The 12,622-nt window shown below is 35.6% G+C and overlaps 1 protein-coding gene across 6 annotated transcripts in view; it reads right to left on the reverse strand.

The window, feature by feature from the left end:
• The window catches only part of Helz (helicase with zinc finger), a 151,555-nt gene that overhangs the window by 59,046 nt on the left and 79,887 nt on the right, over positions 1 to 12,622 (reverse strand). For all 6 annotated transcript variants that reach the window (XM_047544352.1, XM_047544357.1, XM_047544356.1 and 3 more), the window contains 3 exons: positions 9,131 to 9,249; positions 7,504 to 7,649; positions 6,045 to 6,192 (listed from right to left, as the gene is read on the reverse strand). In XM_047544352.1, coding sequence (XP_047400308.1) covers positions 6,045 to 6,192; positions 7,504 to 7,649; positions 9,131 to 9,249 — 413 coding nt within the window. The remainder of the gene's footprint in view (positions 1 to 6,044; positions 6,193 to 7,503; positions 7,650 to 9,130; positions 9,250 to 12,622) is intronic.

Here is a 12,622-nt window from a genome sequence, read left to right on the forward strand (position 1 = left end):
TTAATCAATGAAACCCACAGAACTCAGTAAGTTACGAGCTATACCCACCCCTCACAGCTCTGTCTCACAGGACTGTCTCAGCAAGCAACATCCATCTAGGCAATTCCCATCTCCCCCAGCTCCCTAGGGTGAAGGAGCTATTCCAGGTGGTTTTGGCAATTGGTAAACACTGGCAGGTCCTATCTTACACTGCTGCAGACTGCAGAAGGTGTACTTTGAGCAGCTGAAGTAGACAGTGCCTGTTCATTGATCCCCGTCTCCTGCTACACAGAGAAACCCAAAGTGGGACACTGGATGAAGAGTGCAGTCCCCTTTCCTGCACAGCTCTGCACTGGATGAGAGCTGACCCAACATTTTTGGTAGCCAGATGATAGTTCCCATCTTCCCCTACTTCCCAGAAGTCCTATTCTGTGTAGATTCAGCAGCCTATGAAAATCTGCAGATCCCAATCTTCTCTGGTCTGGGTTACAGAAGGTCCACACTGGCAGTGGAAGCAGCTAGATGGCGGCTAGATCACACACACACACACACACACACACACACAAATGCGTGCACACACATACATTCAAAGAGATTCTGTTACTAGGGTGGATGCCACTGGCATAGCAAGCAAAGAGCAAGTTCCAAACCTTCCCCCAGCAACTGCTCCATAATCTCTGCCAAGGAAAGGGTAAAAGTGAGCCTCACAAACTGGCAACTCTGCCTCTGCCAAAACTCAACTTCACTGGGTCACACTGTGGAGCAATATATACCCCAAGCAATTGAAAAGTAAAATAAATGAAATGAAAAACTGAGCCAGGAGATTCAAAAGTAGATTTGAACTGACAGAACAACTCGGCAAATAGGAAGATAGAGATTATGCAACCTAAAGAACAATGAGCAAAAACAGTGATGAAAAATGAACAAAGGGACACCATCGAGTTCACCAACAAACATAAATGTGAAAACCAGAAGAGGAGGGCAAAGAAATAAAAACATTCATACCATCCAGAGAACACACCTATAATCCCAACAATTCAGAAAACTGAGGCAGGAAGAGCCCCAAGTCAAGGCCAGTCTCAGCAACTTAGTAAAGGAATGTCGCTCAAAGGTAAAGCACCCTTGGGTTCAATCCTCAGCACCAAAAACCAAAGAGAGTTCAAAGAAATGATGGCTAAAAAAATTTCATATCTGATGAAAACACTGATCTATGCATCCAATGTTGATGAACTTCAAGTAGGATAAACACATCCAGATACACACCCAGTCACATCAGAGTCAAAATGTTGTTAAGTCAAAGACAAAAATAAAATTTTGTAAACAACAAGAGAAAAACAACACAAAGAAATTCTAATACAATTAATACATAACTTCACATCATAAACAACGGAGGCAAGTAAGCAATGGGAACACATTTCAATGTGAAGAAAGAAAGAAAGAGAGAGAGAGAGAGAGAAAGAAAGAAAGAAAAAAAGAAACTAATTCAACCAATGATCTCATATTCAGCAAAACCTTTCAAAAATGAAGGCAAAGGGCTGGGGAGATAGCTCAGTCGATAAAGTGCTTCCCTTGCAAGCAGAAGGCCATGGGTTCAATTCCCAGCACCACAAAAAATAAATAAATAAATAAATAAATAAATAAATAAATAAATAAATAAATAAATAAATAAAATGGAGGCAAAACAGACATTCCTAAATAAACAAAACCTGAGAATTCCTTACAAGAAGACTCCCTATACTAGAAATACTAAAGGAAATTCTTCAGGCAAAAAGCAAGTGTCACCAGCAAATGTCAAATCCACACAGGGCACAGCTGAAAAGGTTATTATGTGGGTGATCAGAAGATAAAGTACAGAAACATATTTCTCTCCTTTCTCTTCTTAACTGATTTAAAGAGCAACTGCCTAAAACATATCAGGCTACAACATATGAAAAAGTAATATGTATGATAATAAAAACACAAAGGAGGTGGGTAAAAAATGGCACCAAACAATAACTCAAATCCACACAGAAATGAAGAGTCAGAAATATTAAATAAGAAGGTTAATACAGCAAATTCTTATATATATGCTAGTTCCACTTTCTTCTCTTGGAAATTTTCAAATAAGTAAGGTTATACACAATAATGATTATAACAATGTATTATTTAGTTTGTTATAGTATGTGTATTAATAGTATAACAACAGCATAAAAAGGGAAGGAAGAAAAAGAGCTATGTAGAAATAAAACTTCTATACATCAAAGTAAATTACTATAGTTAATTAAAGGAATTAAAATATGATGCTAGAAAATATGTATAATTTAATGTAAAAGGAGGCAATAAAGGAGAAAGTTTTTTAAAAAGTCAGAGGTAAAAATCATAAATAGTAACATTAAGTGTAAATGGATTAACAGTCCAATCAAAAGGCAGAGATGTTCAGATATGATTTAAAAATTGTAGTGATATGCTGCCTACAGAAGACACATTGGGTTCAAAGGTATGAAAAGGATGGAATAAAAAGATGGAAAAAGAAATACCATGCAAACAGCAATCATAAATGAGCTAAAATGATTATACTAACCTAATCTACTTTTAAAAAGCAACTTAAATGTTATCTATAAGAGGGACTTTTATAATGACAAAAAGGTCAACCCATCAGGAAGATATAACAATTATAAACACATATACAAATAACCACAAATTCCCAAAATATATGAAGAAAATATCATATTCTTCTTTTTGTCTCAGGTCCCACCAAAAACAAATATTCCATATTTGTACAACCTTAGCTACAGCTCACTAACCATATTATTTTATGATTAGTTTTATAGCTCCTCACTTCAGACTGAATTTCTTAAGGTTAAGAAGACTTTATCCCATGGGCTGGGGTTGTGGCTCAGCAGTAGAGCGCTTGCCTAGCAAGTGTGAGGCCCTATGTTCGACTCTCAGCACCACATATAAATAAATAAATGTCCATTGACAACTAATAAATATTAAAAAAAAAAATTATTTATCCCACTCCTCAATTTATACCCAAAGGACTTAAAATCAGCATACTACAGTGATACAGCCACATCAATGTTTACAGTAGCTCAACTCACAATAGCTAAACTATGGAACCAATCCAGGTGCCCTTCAATAGATGAATGGATAAAGAAAATGTGTGTGTGTGTGTGTGTGTGTGTGTGTGTGTGTGTGTGTGTGTGTGGTGGAATATTACTGGGCTTTAAAGAATGAAATTATGGCATTTACAATTGAATGGATGGAGTTGGAAAATATACTAAGCAAAATAAGCCAATCCCCAAAAAAACAAAGGCCAGAATGTATTCTCTGATATGCAGATGCTAATTCACAGTAAGGGGAGCAGTTCGGGAAGAATAGAGTTATCTTAGATTAGGTAGGGGAGAGTGAAGGGAGGGGAGGTCATATGGAATAGGAAGGACAGAATGAAACAGAATTATTACTCTGTGTACATATATGACTGCACAACTAGTGTGATTCTACAACATGTGCAAGAAGAAAAATGAGAAATTATACTCCATATATGTATGATGTATTAAAGTGTATAAATGCATTGTCATGAATAATTAATTAGAACAAATAAAAAAGAATTATATCTTAGTGCTTAGTATTTCATCTATATTAAACTGAGAACCCTTCATTATTTGGGGGATGTGAATTCAGAATTAAGAAATGTCTCTTGCCAGGCGCTGTGGCACCTAGCTACTTGGGAGGCTAAGGTTGGAGGACTGTAAGTTTGAGACAAGCCTGGGTAATCTAGAGAAACTCTGTCTCAAAATAAAAAAAGAAAAGGGCTGGGAGTACAGCTCAGTTGTCAAGTGTCCCTGGGTTCAATCTGTAGTATCAAAAAAACAAACAAAAATACATGTTCTGATGATGCATAAAGTACATGATTTAAAAAACCTTAAAAACATTCCCTAAACAAAGGAGAATTACATACAGCAAAAATACCATGAGTATTCCTGAAGCTCTAGATTCTTTAATTTGGCTTTTAATTCCAACCTGTTTTAAGTTCATTTTGATGGTTATGTCTGTGTAAGACTATCTTACTTTTATAATAGTGGGATTTAATCTATTCTCAAGTACTGTCTAAATTTTAGTCAGAATGTTTACAGAAGAGATCTCGTTTCCCCTATCAGTGTAACTTGCCACTTGGCTCTCCTTACTCTATACACAAAACAAAACTGGGTTTCACCTTTAAACTTCATACCATTAAGAAAAGAACAAGGACAAGGGATATAGCTCTGTGGAATCAACTGGTACCACAGAAAAGTCAAAGGCTTCTAGAAATGTCCCAGTATGCCAATCGGCCTACACTGGTATTCAAAAACTCAAAATGTCTTCACTGCAGTGAACCAGGATCAGTTTTTTTTCCCTTGAAGAAAGCTCCCGGAGCAACATGTATCTACACTGATCACAGTAATTCACGTAATTCATGGGACTGAAATTTTTCTAAAGCTACATATTTAATATTTAAAGGTCACATAAATGTTGTCTTTGTGTTTTTTAATATGAAAAAATATTTTGAAAACTACAGCTAGGAAGGAAAGACAGTAGACTGAGACAGACATCATTACCCTATATTCATGTATGATTACACAAATGGTGTGAATCTACATTGTGTACAATCATAGAAATGAAAAGTTGTACCCCATTTGTGTACAATGAATCAAAATGCAGTCTGTAAAAATTTTTAAAAAATTTTTTAAATAAAAAACTACAGCTAGTAAGTTTTCTGAAAAATATACCAAGTCACTTTGAAGAAATGAGTAAACCCAACCAAGAGACAGCCTCAGGTAGGCTCAGGATCAAGGTTAGTCAAAGCTCAACTCTGATCTCTGTTGTCAAAGCAAACACTGAGCCTTCTGGATTATGCTGCTTGCCACTCTCCAACCCCCACACCACGGCTAATTTCTAGGCCAGTGGTGTCCAATGCAAATACAAGAACAACAAAGGAGATCCCAAGAGTTATTTTAAATAATACAAATATTTAAAGAAAAAGTTTACCTTTTCCTAAATTTACCATTTCCTAAATATAAATTTAAATTTACAAATTCCTAAATGAAAATATCAAGTTTCTTAGTTTTGGGTTATGATTTCATCAAACAAGTACTGATGATATTCTTATATTGATTTCTAATTATGTCTCTGATCAATTTTTAAAGGGAAATTAATTCCTATTACATAATAAAAGTCATTTCTTTGTAAATAAAGCAAGTAAAGCATGAGATCCAAAGGTAGTAGACATCAGAATTCCCCTAATGAAAACCACCCATTTCTGCCTCATTCGGGATTCCTGAAGTCTCTTGTGACAGTCAGAACCTTAACCACAAGGTTTCTGGCCTGTTAGCTCCAAAAGACTTCACCAGGTTTTTATTTTTGTCTGCTGCCTGATCTGACCCCTCATATTACCAATTTTCTCTCTGAAAACCAGTAACTAGAAGAGAATTAAATTGGACCACATGATGGGACAGAAACGTCATTATCTGTAACTGTGTGATCTCTTTCAAGCACAAGATTCTCCTATTCAAGTCAAACTCATTAAAAGTGATAACTCCTTTGAGTATGCACTACAAAGTTTAGTCAGTCTATTTTATGAGAATAACACTGGCTTTTTGAAAAATGAAATTATATCGCAGGGTGCAGTGACACATGCCTGTAATCCTAGTGGCTCTGGAGGCTGAGACAGGAGGACCCTGAGTTCAGCAATGGCAAGGTAAGCAACTCAGTGAGACCCCATCTCTAAATAAAATACAAAAAAGGTCTGGGGATGTGGCTCAGTGGGTAAGTGCCCCTCAGTTCAATCCTGATGCCCCACCTCAAAAAATATGAAATCATGTATTTTATGTTTTACCACTAAGACAAAAAGTAAACCAAAGTGTTTGTTTCCAGTAGGAGATTCATCTTAAGAAATCAGTGTATAAGGACAGATTAAGTTTTACATACTATTTTGATATAAATGAAACAAATGCACAATAAAATATCAACGAAATGTTATATAAATACTCAACAAAACCAGATCATGTAAATGAAGAAAGGTTAATCTGCAAAAAGAACTAAAATACCTCTGCATTATTATAAAATGCTGTGCTATTTTTTTCTTGCACATCTTCCCCTCGGGCTGTAAAAAACGTTAATGGGTAGAAATCCTTGTGTGCTGGTTGCTTTCCACTGGCCATCAGTTTACCCTCATAGAAAAGCTCAGAGGTATAACTACAGAGAAAGAAAAAAAGTAATCAATCATCAAAATTAATTTCACACCCTACACACACACAAATCAGTCAATTCTAAAAACACTGTTTTCTGCAGTGATTAACTTTAGTATCAACACTGAATACCTAGGATACTGATAAGTTCTTCAAATATAAACCACAGCAAAAACAACAGAGAAAGCTCCTGGTGTACCATTGTTCAATGGATTGATGTGGGTAAGGTCTAAAGCCAGAATATAGAGAGAAAAGGAAAAAATGATGACTGTCCAATACTAGTTGAGATCTTTGTTCTAGGAGAAAATTTGTTAACCAACACATTTTCTTGATTGGTACTTCTCCCTCTGTGAGTCACACAACTATCCAATCATGCATCACATAATGATTTGGGTCAATGATGAGCCCATATTCCATAGCAGTCCCACAAGATTACAATGGAACTGAAAAATTCCCATAGCAGCCAACACAGCATTGGAACCCAATGTGTACCATGTTTTTGGTGATGCTGGTATAAACAAACCTATTGTTTGTGCTTCCAGTTGTAAGAAAAATACATAAAAATTTGTTTAAAAAGTCTAGCACATACATTACGTACAGCACATCATGCTTGATAATGATAATGTGACTAGGTTACTGGTTTATGTATTTATAATGTTTTTATCATTATTCTAGGGTGTACTACTCCTACTTATTTAAAAAGTTTACTGTAAAGTAGTATGCCATGGCTGGCATGGTGATGCACACCTGTAATCCCAGCAACTTGGGAGGCTTAGGCAGGAGGATCCCGAGTTTAAGGACAGTCCAACAACTGCAAGGCCCTAAGCAACTTACTGAGACCCTATCTCAAAATGAAAAATTAAAAAAAAGAGCTGGGGATGTTGCTCAGAGGTAGTGTGCCCATGGGTTCAATCCCTGGTACCAAAAAAATATAAAATAAAATAAAATAAAAAATAGAAAAAAAATAGATTCTGTGTGTAACAGAGACAGATAAACAAACTACTATATATGGTTTGTCAGTATATTTCTTTATTACAGCATGCAGTTTTTCCACATAGATTACAAATTTAGTCATAGAAAAATATACATCAGAGCTAGAACCTCAAGTTTTAGTTACCACAGCTGCCTTTGGAGGGGGGGGGGCGGATCACAACTTTGACTTTTGATATTTTAAAAAAATATACAGTTAAATAGAATTTACAACAGTAGGATCACCATATCATCTTCTGGGAATAACCTGTCCCTATAATAAGCTGATCTGAGTTCCCCCACAAGAGACAGCAAAAAGTGTGAATCAGAGAGGGCAGTTCACACCTACTTGATGATAGCTTCATGGGAGCGGTAGTTCTCACACAGGAGGATCCTACATGGAAACTCTGCAGGGTAATGCTCATAGAGTCGATCAAGTAATGAAACATGAAGGTTTCTTTCCCTGGCGAATTCGCTGTAAACAAAAGGACTGAGCTGTAACAGACAAACATACAGAGAAAATTTAACTAAATATACAATTAGCATTCTTTAACCTGCTTATAAAATAACCACTGTGCTAAAACTTCTGATGTACTAAATCCCAACATGCTAAGTGCTGTAACATGCAAAATCTGTACTCTTTTCTATGAACCCTTTTATTATTATAAGGAACTAGGCTAAAATTTCTAATTCTTCATTGCAGTATGCAACACAAACCTAGAGTTTGTACACATTGGTTAATAAAGAGCTTCTCCAATAAAATAATAAATGATGATTACTTCAGTAATTTTAGGAATGCAACTCATAGCATCATTGGGGGAGTCACATCAATCATCTTACCAAAACTGATCAATATTTCAAATAATGAGCTGATAGGACATACAGATTATGACTAAAATTATTTTTAATTATTATCAAGACAACCTCCATTTCTTTTTCTGGTCCTGGATTAAACCCAGGACCTTGCATATGCTAGGCAATGATTCTAAAACTAAGCCACATCCCCAGCCCTTCTGATTTTGTATTTTTGAGATAGAGTTAGGTAGTTTGCCTGAGCTGGTCTCAAACTTTCAATCCTCCTTCCTCAGTCTCCTGAGTAGCTGGGATTACAGGTAAGCACAATGCTATCTAAATCGAAACAACACTCTTGGCCTCATAAAGTAAAAAAAGTAATTCTAGGCTATACCTTTTATTGATAAAGAACAAAATTAAACTACTTTAGGCAAAGGAATAAAAACAGAATTTGCTCCTTCATAAGAACCTCCTTCCTGAGTGTCCTGACAGCTCTAACACTATACAGGTGTAATCTGAATCAGTTGTGGCAAAAGAGAAAGAACTCAAAATGGCAACTTTGAAAAATAGACATCCTAATAGAAAAATTGTGCTTCTTTCTCATAAATAAGTATTCAAATACATAAAAATAAGTATTCAAATACATAAAATCTGACCTATTCTTTGATATTTCAACCACGAATTTTAATTAAGTCCTTAGTTTTTTATGACAAAAAAACTAACCCTTCACAAAAACAAATGAGAGACAGAAATTGGGGGATTATAAGGTAGATAATTTAAATTCTATTCTATAAAGAAAAGTAAGAAGTTGGGGTGTAGCTCAGAGGTAGAGCACTTTGCTTAGCCTAAGTTCAATCCCCAACATCATGCCGAAAAAAAAATAAGAATCAAATATTCATTCTATAAAGAAATGAGCTTCAAATTAACAAATGTTAAAATAAAAACAACATTGATAAGACTCATTTATTCCAAATTGTCTGTCTAAACAAAGAAGAAAAAAGTGGTGTAGTAATTTTTCTTCAGAAATATCAGCATTTTTTACCATTAGTATAAAAATACTTAAAAGTACTTAATCTATAATACATGGCACAATTTCATGGGGTGTTTCAGAAAACAGAATGTTAAACACCAAAATATAAATGTAAAGTTACTTTCAATATGCTTGATGACTAAAAGCAAAGTACCTGCATGTGATCACCAGCCAAAACAATCCGGGTACTTTTAGTTGCTAATGCTAGAGGCATAATGGTTTCACACTCCATGGCCTGGGCAGCTTCATCTAGCAAAATGTGCGTAAAAAACCCTGGAAAAACAGAGCAAACACAGCAAGGTATATTATGGCAACAACAGAGGGAGAAATCACTGTTTTCTGCCAAGGAGGGAGTTCAGCTTGTTAATCTAGAAGTGGGAATACTTTTAAGACCTATCCTCAATTTAGAAAATCATCAATTACAACCATCATTTAAAAAATAAGAGTTTAAAAAAGAATGACTCAGTAACGTATATGTAAACGCTTGCATCTAGTGCTAGTAGCTCAAAGACTGTGAAATCAGTATATATAGAAAAGAATTTTTAAAAGTACATGATGGTGGCTTTTGACCAAAAGAAGGGCAACTAAACAACTGACAGCCCCAAAGTTCTTCCAACTATTTATTTGCAAAAACACTAAAAAATAAAATGGCAGTTCTTAAGTAATTTTACCCTAAACATACATAATAGACATTAAAGAAAAATACTCAAATCTAATATGAAGGAGAAAGTTATGAAAATCATATTCAAATCTAACATAAAGGAGAATATTATAACTTTGGACTACAAACAATGAGAATCTTATTCGCAAACTCACTAATTTGAGTATTTAGCTACACTGTTCATATAGAGTCCAGCACTGTTAATAATAGGGATGTGTTCCATGAAATGCAACATGAGGCAATTCTGTCATTGTATGAATGTCACAGAGTATACTTAATCTAGATGGTACAGCCTGCTATACATCTAGACAACTTGGGTATGTGTGTGTGTGTGTGTGTGTGTGTGTGTGTGTGTGTGTTAGTTATAATCTTTGCTCCTAGGTCTATGATGAACAAAATAACAAGATCAAATCAAACAAGAGAAAATAATGCAATCAGCAATGCAATAAACATGAGATAGATGAGTAAACTTTTTGTAGAGGTAGGAGTACATGTTAAAATAACAATAAAAAGCATACTACAGCAGCTGGGCACAGTGCCTATAGTCCCAGTTACTCAGGACACTGAGGCAGAATAATCACCCGAGCCCAGCAGTTCAACCCAGTCTATATAACACAGCAAGATCCCATCTCAAGAAAGGAAGTATAGTAATAACATAAACCAGGAACCCAGTTGTCTATTATCATTACCAAGTATTATGCACAATTCATAACTGTACATGCTACACTTTTATACAAATTGGCAGCACAGTAGGTCTCCTTCCACTAGCATCACTAAAACATGTGAGTAATGTGTTATGCTACAATTTTACAATGGCTATGATGTCACCAGGCAATGGAATTTTACAACTCTTAACAAAGACTCTCATGGGACCACCATCATGTACATAGTCCATGGTTGACTGAAACCTCATTATGTGGTGCATGACTCTCTCTCTCTCTCTCCATTTGTGTGTGTGTGTGTGTATAAATAACTTTTTAGGCTAAGGCCTTAACCTGGTTTAAAAACAAATCACTACTCTAGAAATACAGGGTCTGAGAACAAATGTTAAAAATACATACTATCACCAGGTGCAGTGGGGCATGTCTATACCCAGCAACTCGGGAGGCTGAGACAGGAAGACTGCCAAGTTTGAGGCCAGTCTCAGCAGCCTAGCAAGTGCCTAAGCAACTAAGACCCTGTCTCAAAAGACTGACTGACTGAATGAATGAATGAATGAATGAATGAATAATAAAAAGGGCTGGGGATGCAGCTCAGTGGTAAAGCATCCCGGGGTTCAATCCCCATTTACCAACACTGTAAAAAAACACATTATCTAATGTTTTCCAGATAAAACACCTACAGTAGGAGGCATCCTGCATCTTGGTTGCTGTTGCCATTCACACTAGGGCAGCGGGTTATGTACACAGGAAGGAGGAAAATGTTCCTTTGCCCCTAAGAGGGGAAAAAGAGGTAAAACCCTCCTTGCTGATTGAATGAAGAAGTCCCCCCAGCACACTACCAATTTACTGGATAGGAAGGGCTCTCCTTTTTACAAACATAGCAAAAGACAGAAAGTAGTTTCTCAAGAGAATGGAAAGTGGTCAATCTATAGAGGCCAGCTGCATAATGGATTAACCAGCCTTCTGGGAGTTAGTTTAAAAAAACCTATTTCTATAAACTTAAAGAATTCCAAACAATTGGTTTATATAATTTTCTAAAGCAACCTGTTTTTAGGTAAGAACTTCCTAAATCTTACTGGTTGGCAGTAATAACCATTATCATCACCCATTCAAACAAATGGCTATGAGTGAGATCACAAGTTATCTATAACTGTAAATCTATTTATCAACAGTGGCCTAAGCATGACATAGCCACATGCATTCTTCTTTCTGTTGAGAATTCATGCTTTTATTTTAAAGGATCAAGAAAAACAACTACAAAACATGGGATCAAACTTGGAAAACTATGGAAAAATTAATTTTCATTACATAACAACTTAATAGAGCTACGCTTCCATAAGGAATTGGATAAATCATGAAAATGTTCACAACTGATTAAGCTAGAAAGAGTAACTTGATCAAACTGATTTAGTTTAAGACTTATTTTCTCATCTATAGAATCACCCTCAAAAGGGTCAATATGAGAACTGAATGAAATGAAGCATTACTATCCAGAACAAAGGTCCCAGTCAACTTTCAACAGAGATGATCCTGTACTCTAGTTATCCAAAGTCATTCTTCACTCTTTCTCACAAAAAAATACTGTTTAGTAGGCTTAGGTTTTTTTTATCTATGTAGCAAATATGGGGCGTACGATCATAAAGTAATGAGACTGATTGTTAAATAAACATACCAAAATTTATATTTCAAGTAAGTGTTGTTCCAGTCAAAGAAGTCACTTGGGACGAAATATAACTCATTCCAATGATACTGCCACTGTTCAAAACATTTTGAACCTCTGCTTTTGTAACCGCCCTCACCAGCCAGCTATGAGCTGCATGTACAAAAAAATAAGTCTCATTACATGAGAGGCACATCTGGTTTTTTTTCTCCCTAATGGTATTGCCCAGTTTAATCATCTATCTTATTCATAATACATGTCTTGGAAAGATTTAAGCTTTTCTAAAATTAAATCTACACTCAATAAATTTTTTTTAAAAAAAAGGTTGGCCACCATTTCATTTAAGATAAACAGACATTTATCAGGGCTTCCAGGTATCTCTATTCTGGGCTAGATGCCAGGAATACAAGGTGAAGAGAACAGTCTCTTCCTTCCAGGGACTTGGATGTTCAAAAGAATTTGTCGCTGGCTCTGAAAGCAATTCCAAAAGGAGAAGGTAAAAAATTTTGAGCAATGTCAACAATTATGACAGTAATAAATGAGTATCCTTCTAAAGCATCTGAAGTGATACTACTTTTTGATTTTTAAGTTCTACCATACTATCAGAACAAGCTGTTATCTTCTATCTGGACTTGAGTAATATTAGATTGATGTTACATAGTT

Source organism: Sciurus carolinensis, chromosome 3, assembly GCF_902686445.1.
Source record: "Sciurus carolinensis chromosome 3, mSciCar1.2, whole genome shotgun sequence".
NCBI lineage: Eukaryota > Metazoa > Chordata > Mammalia > Rodentia > Sciuridae > Sciurus > Sciurus carolinensis.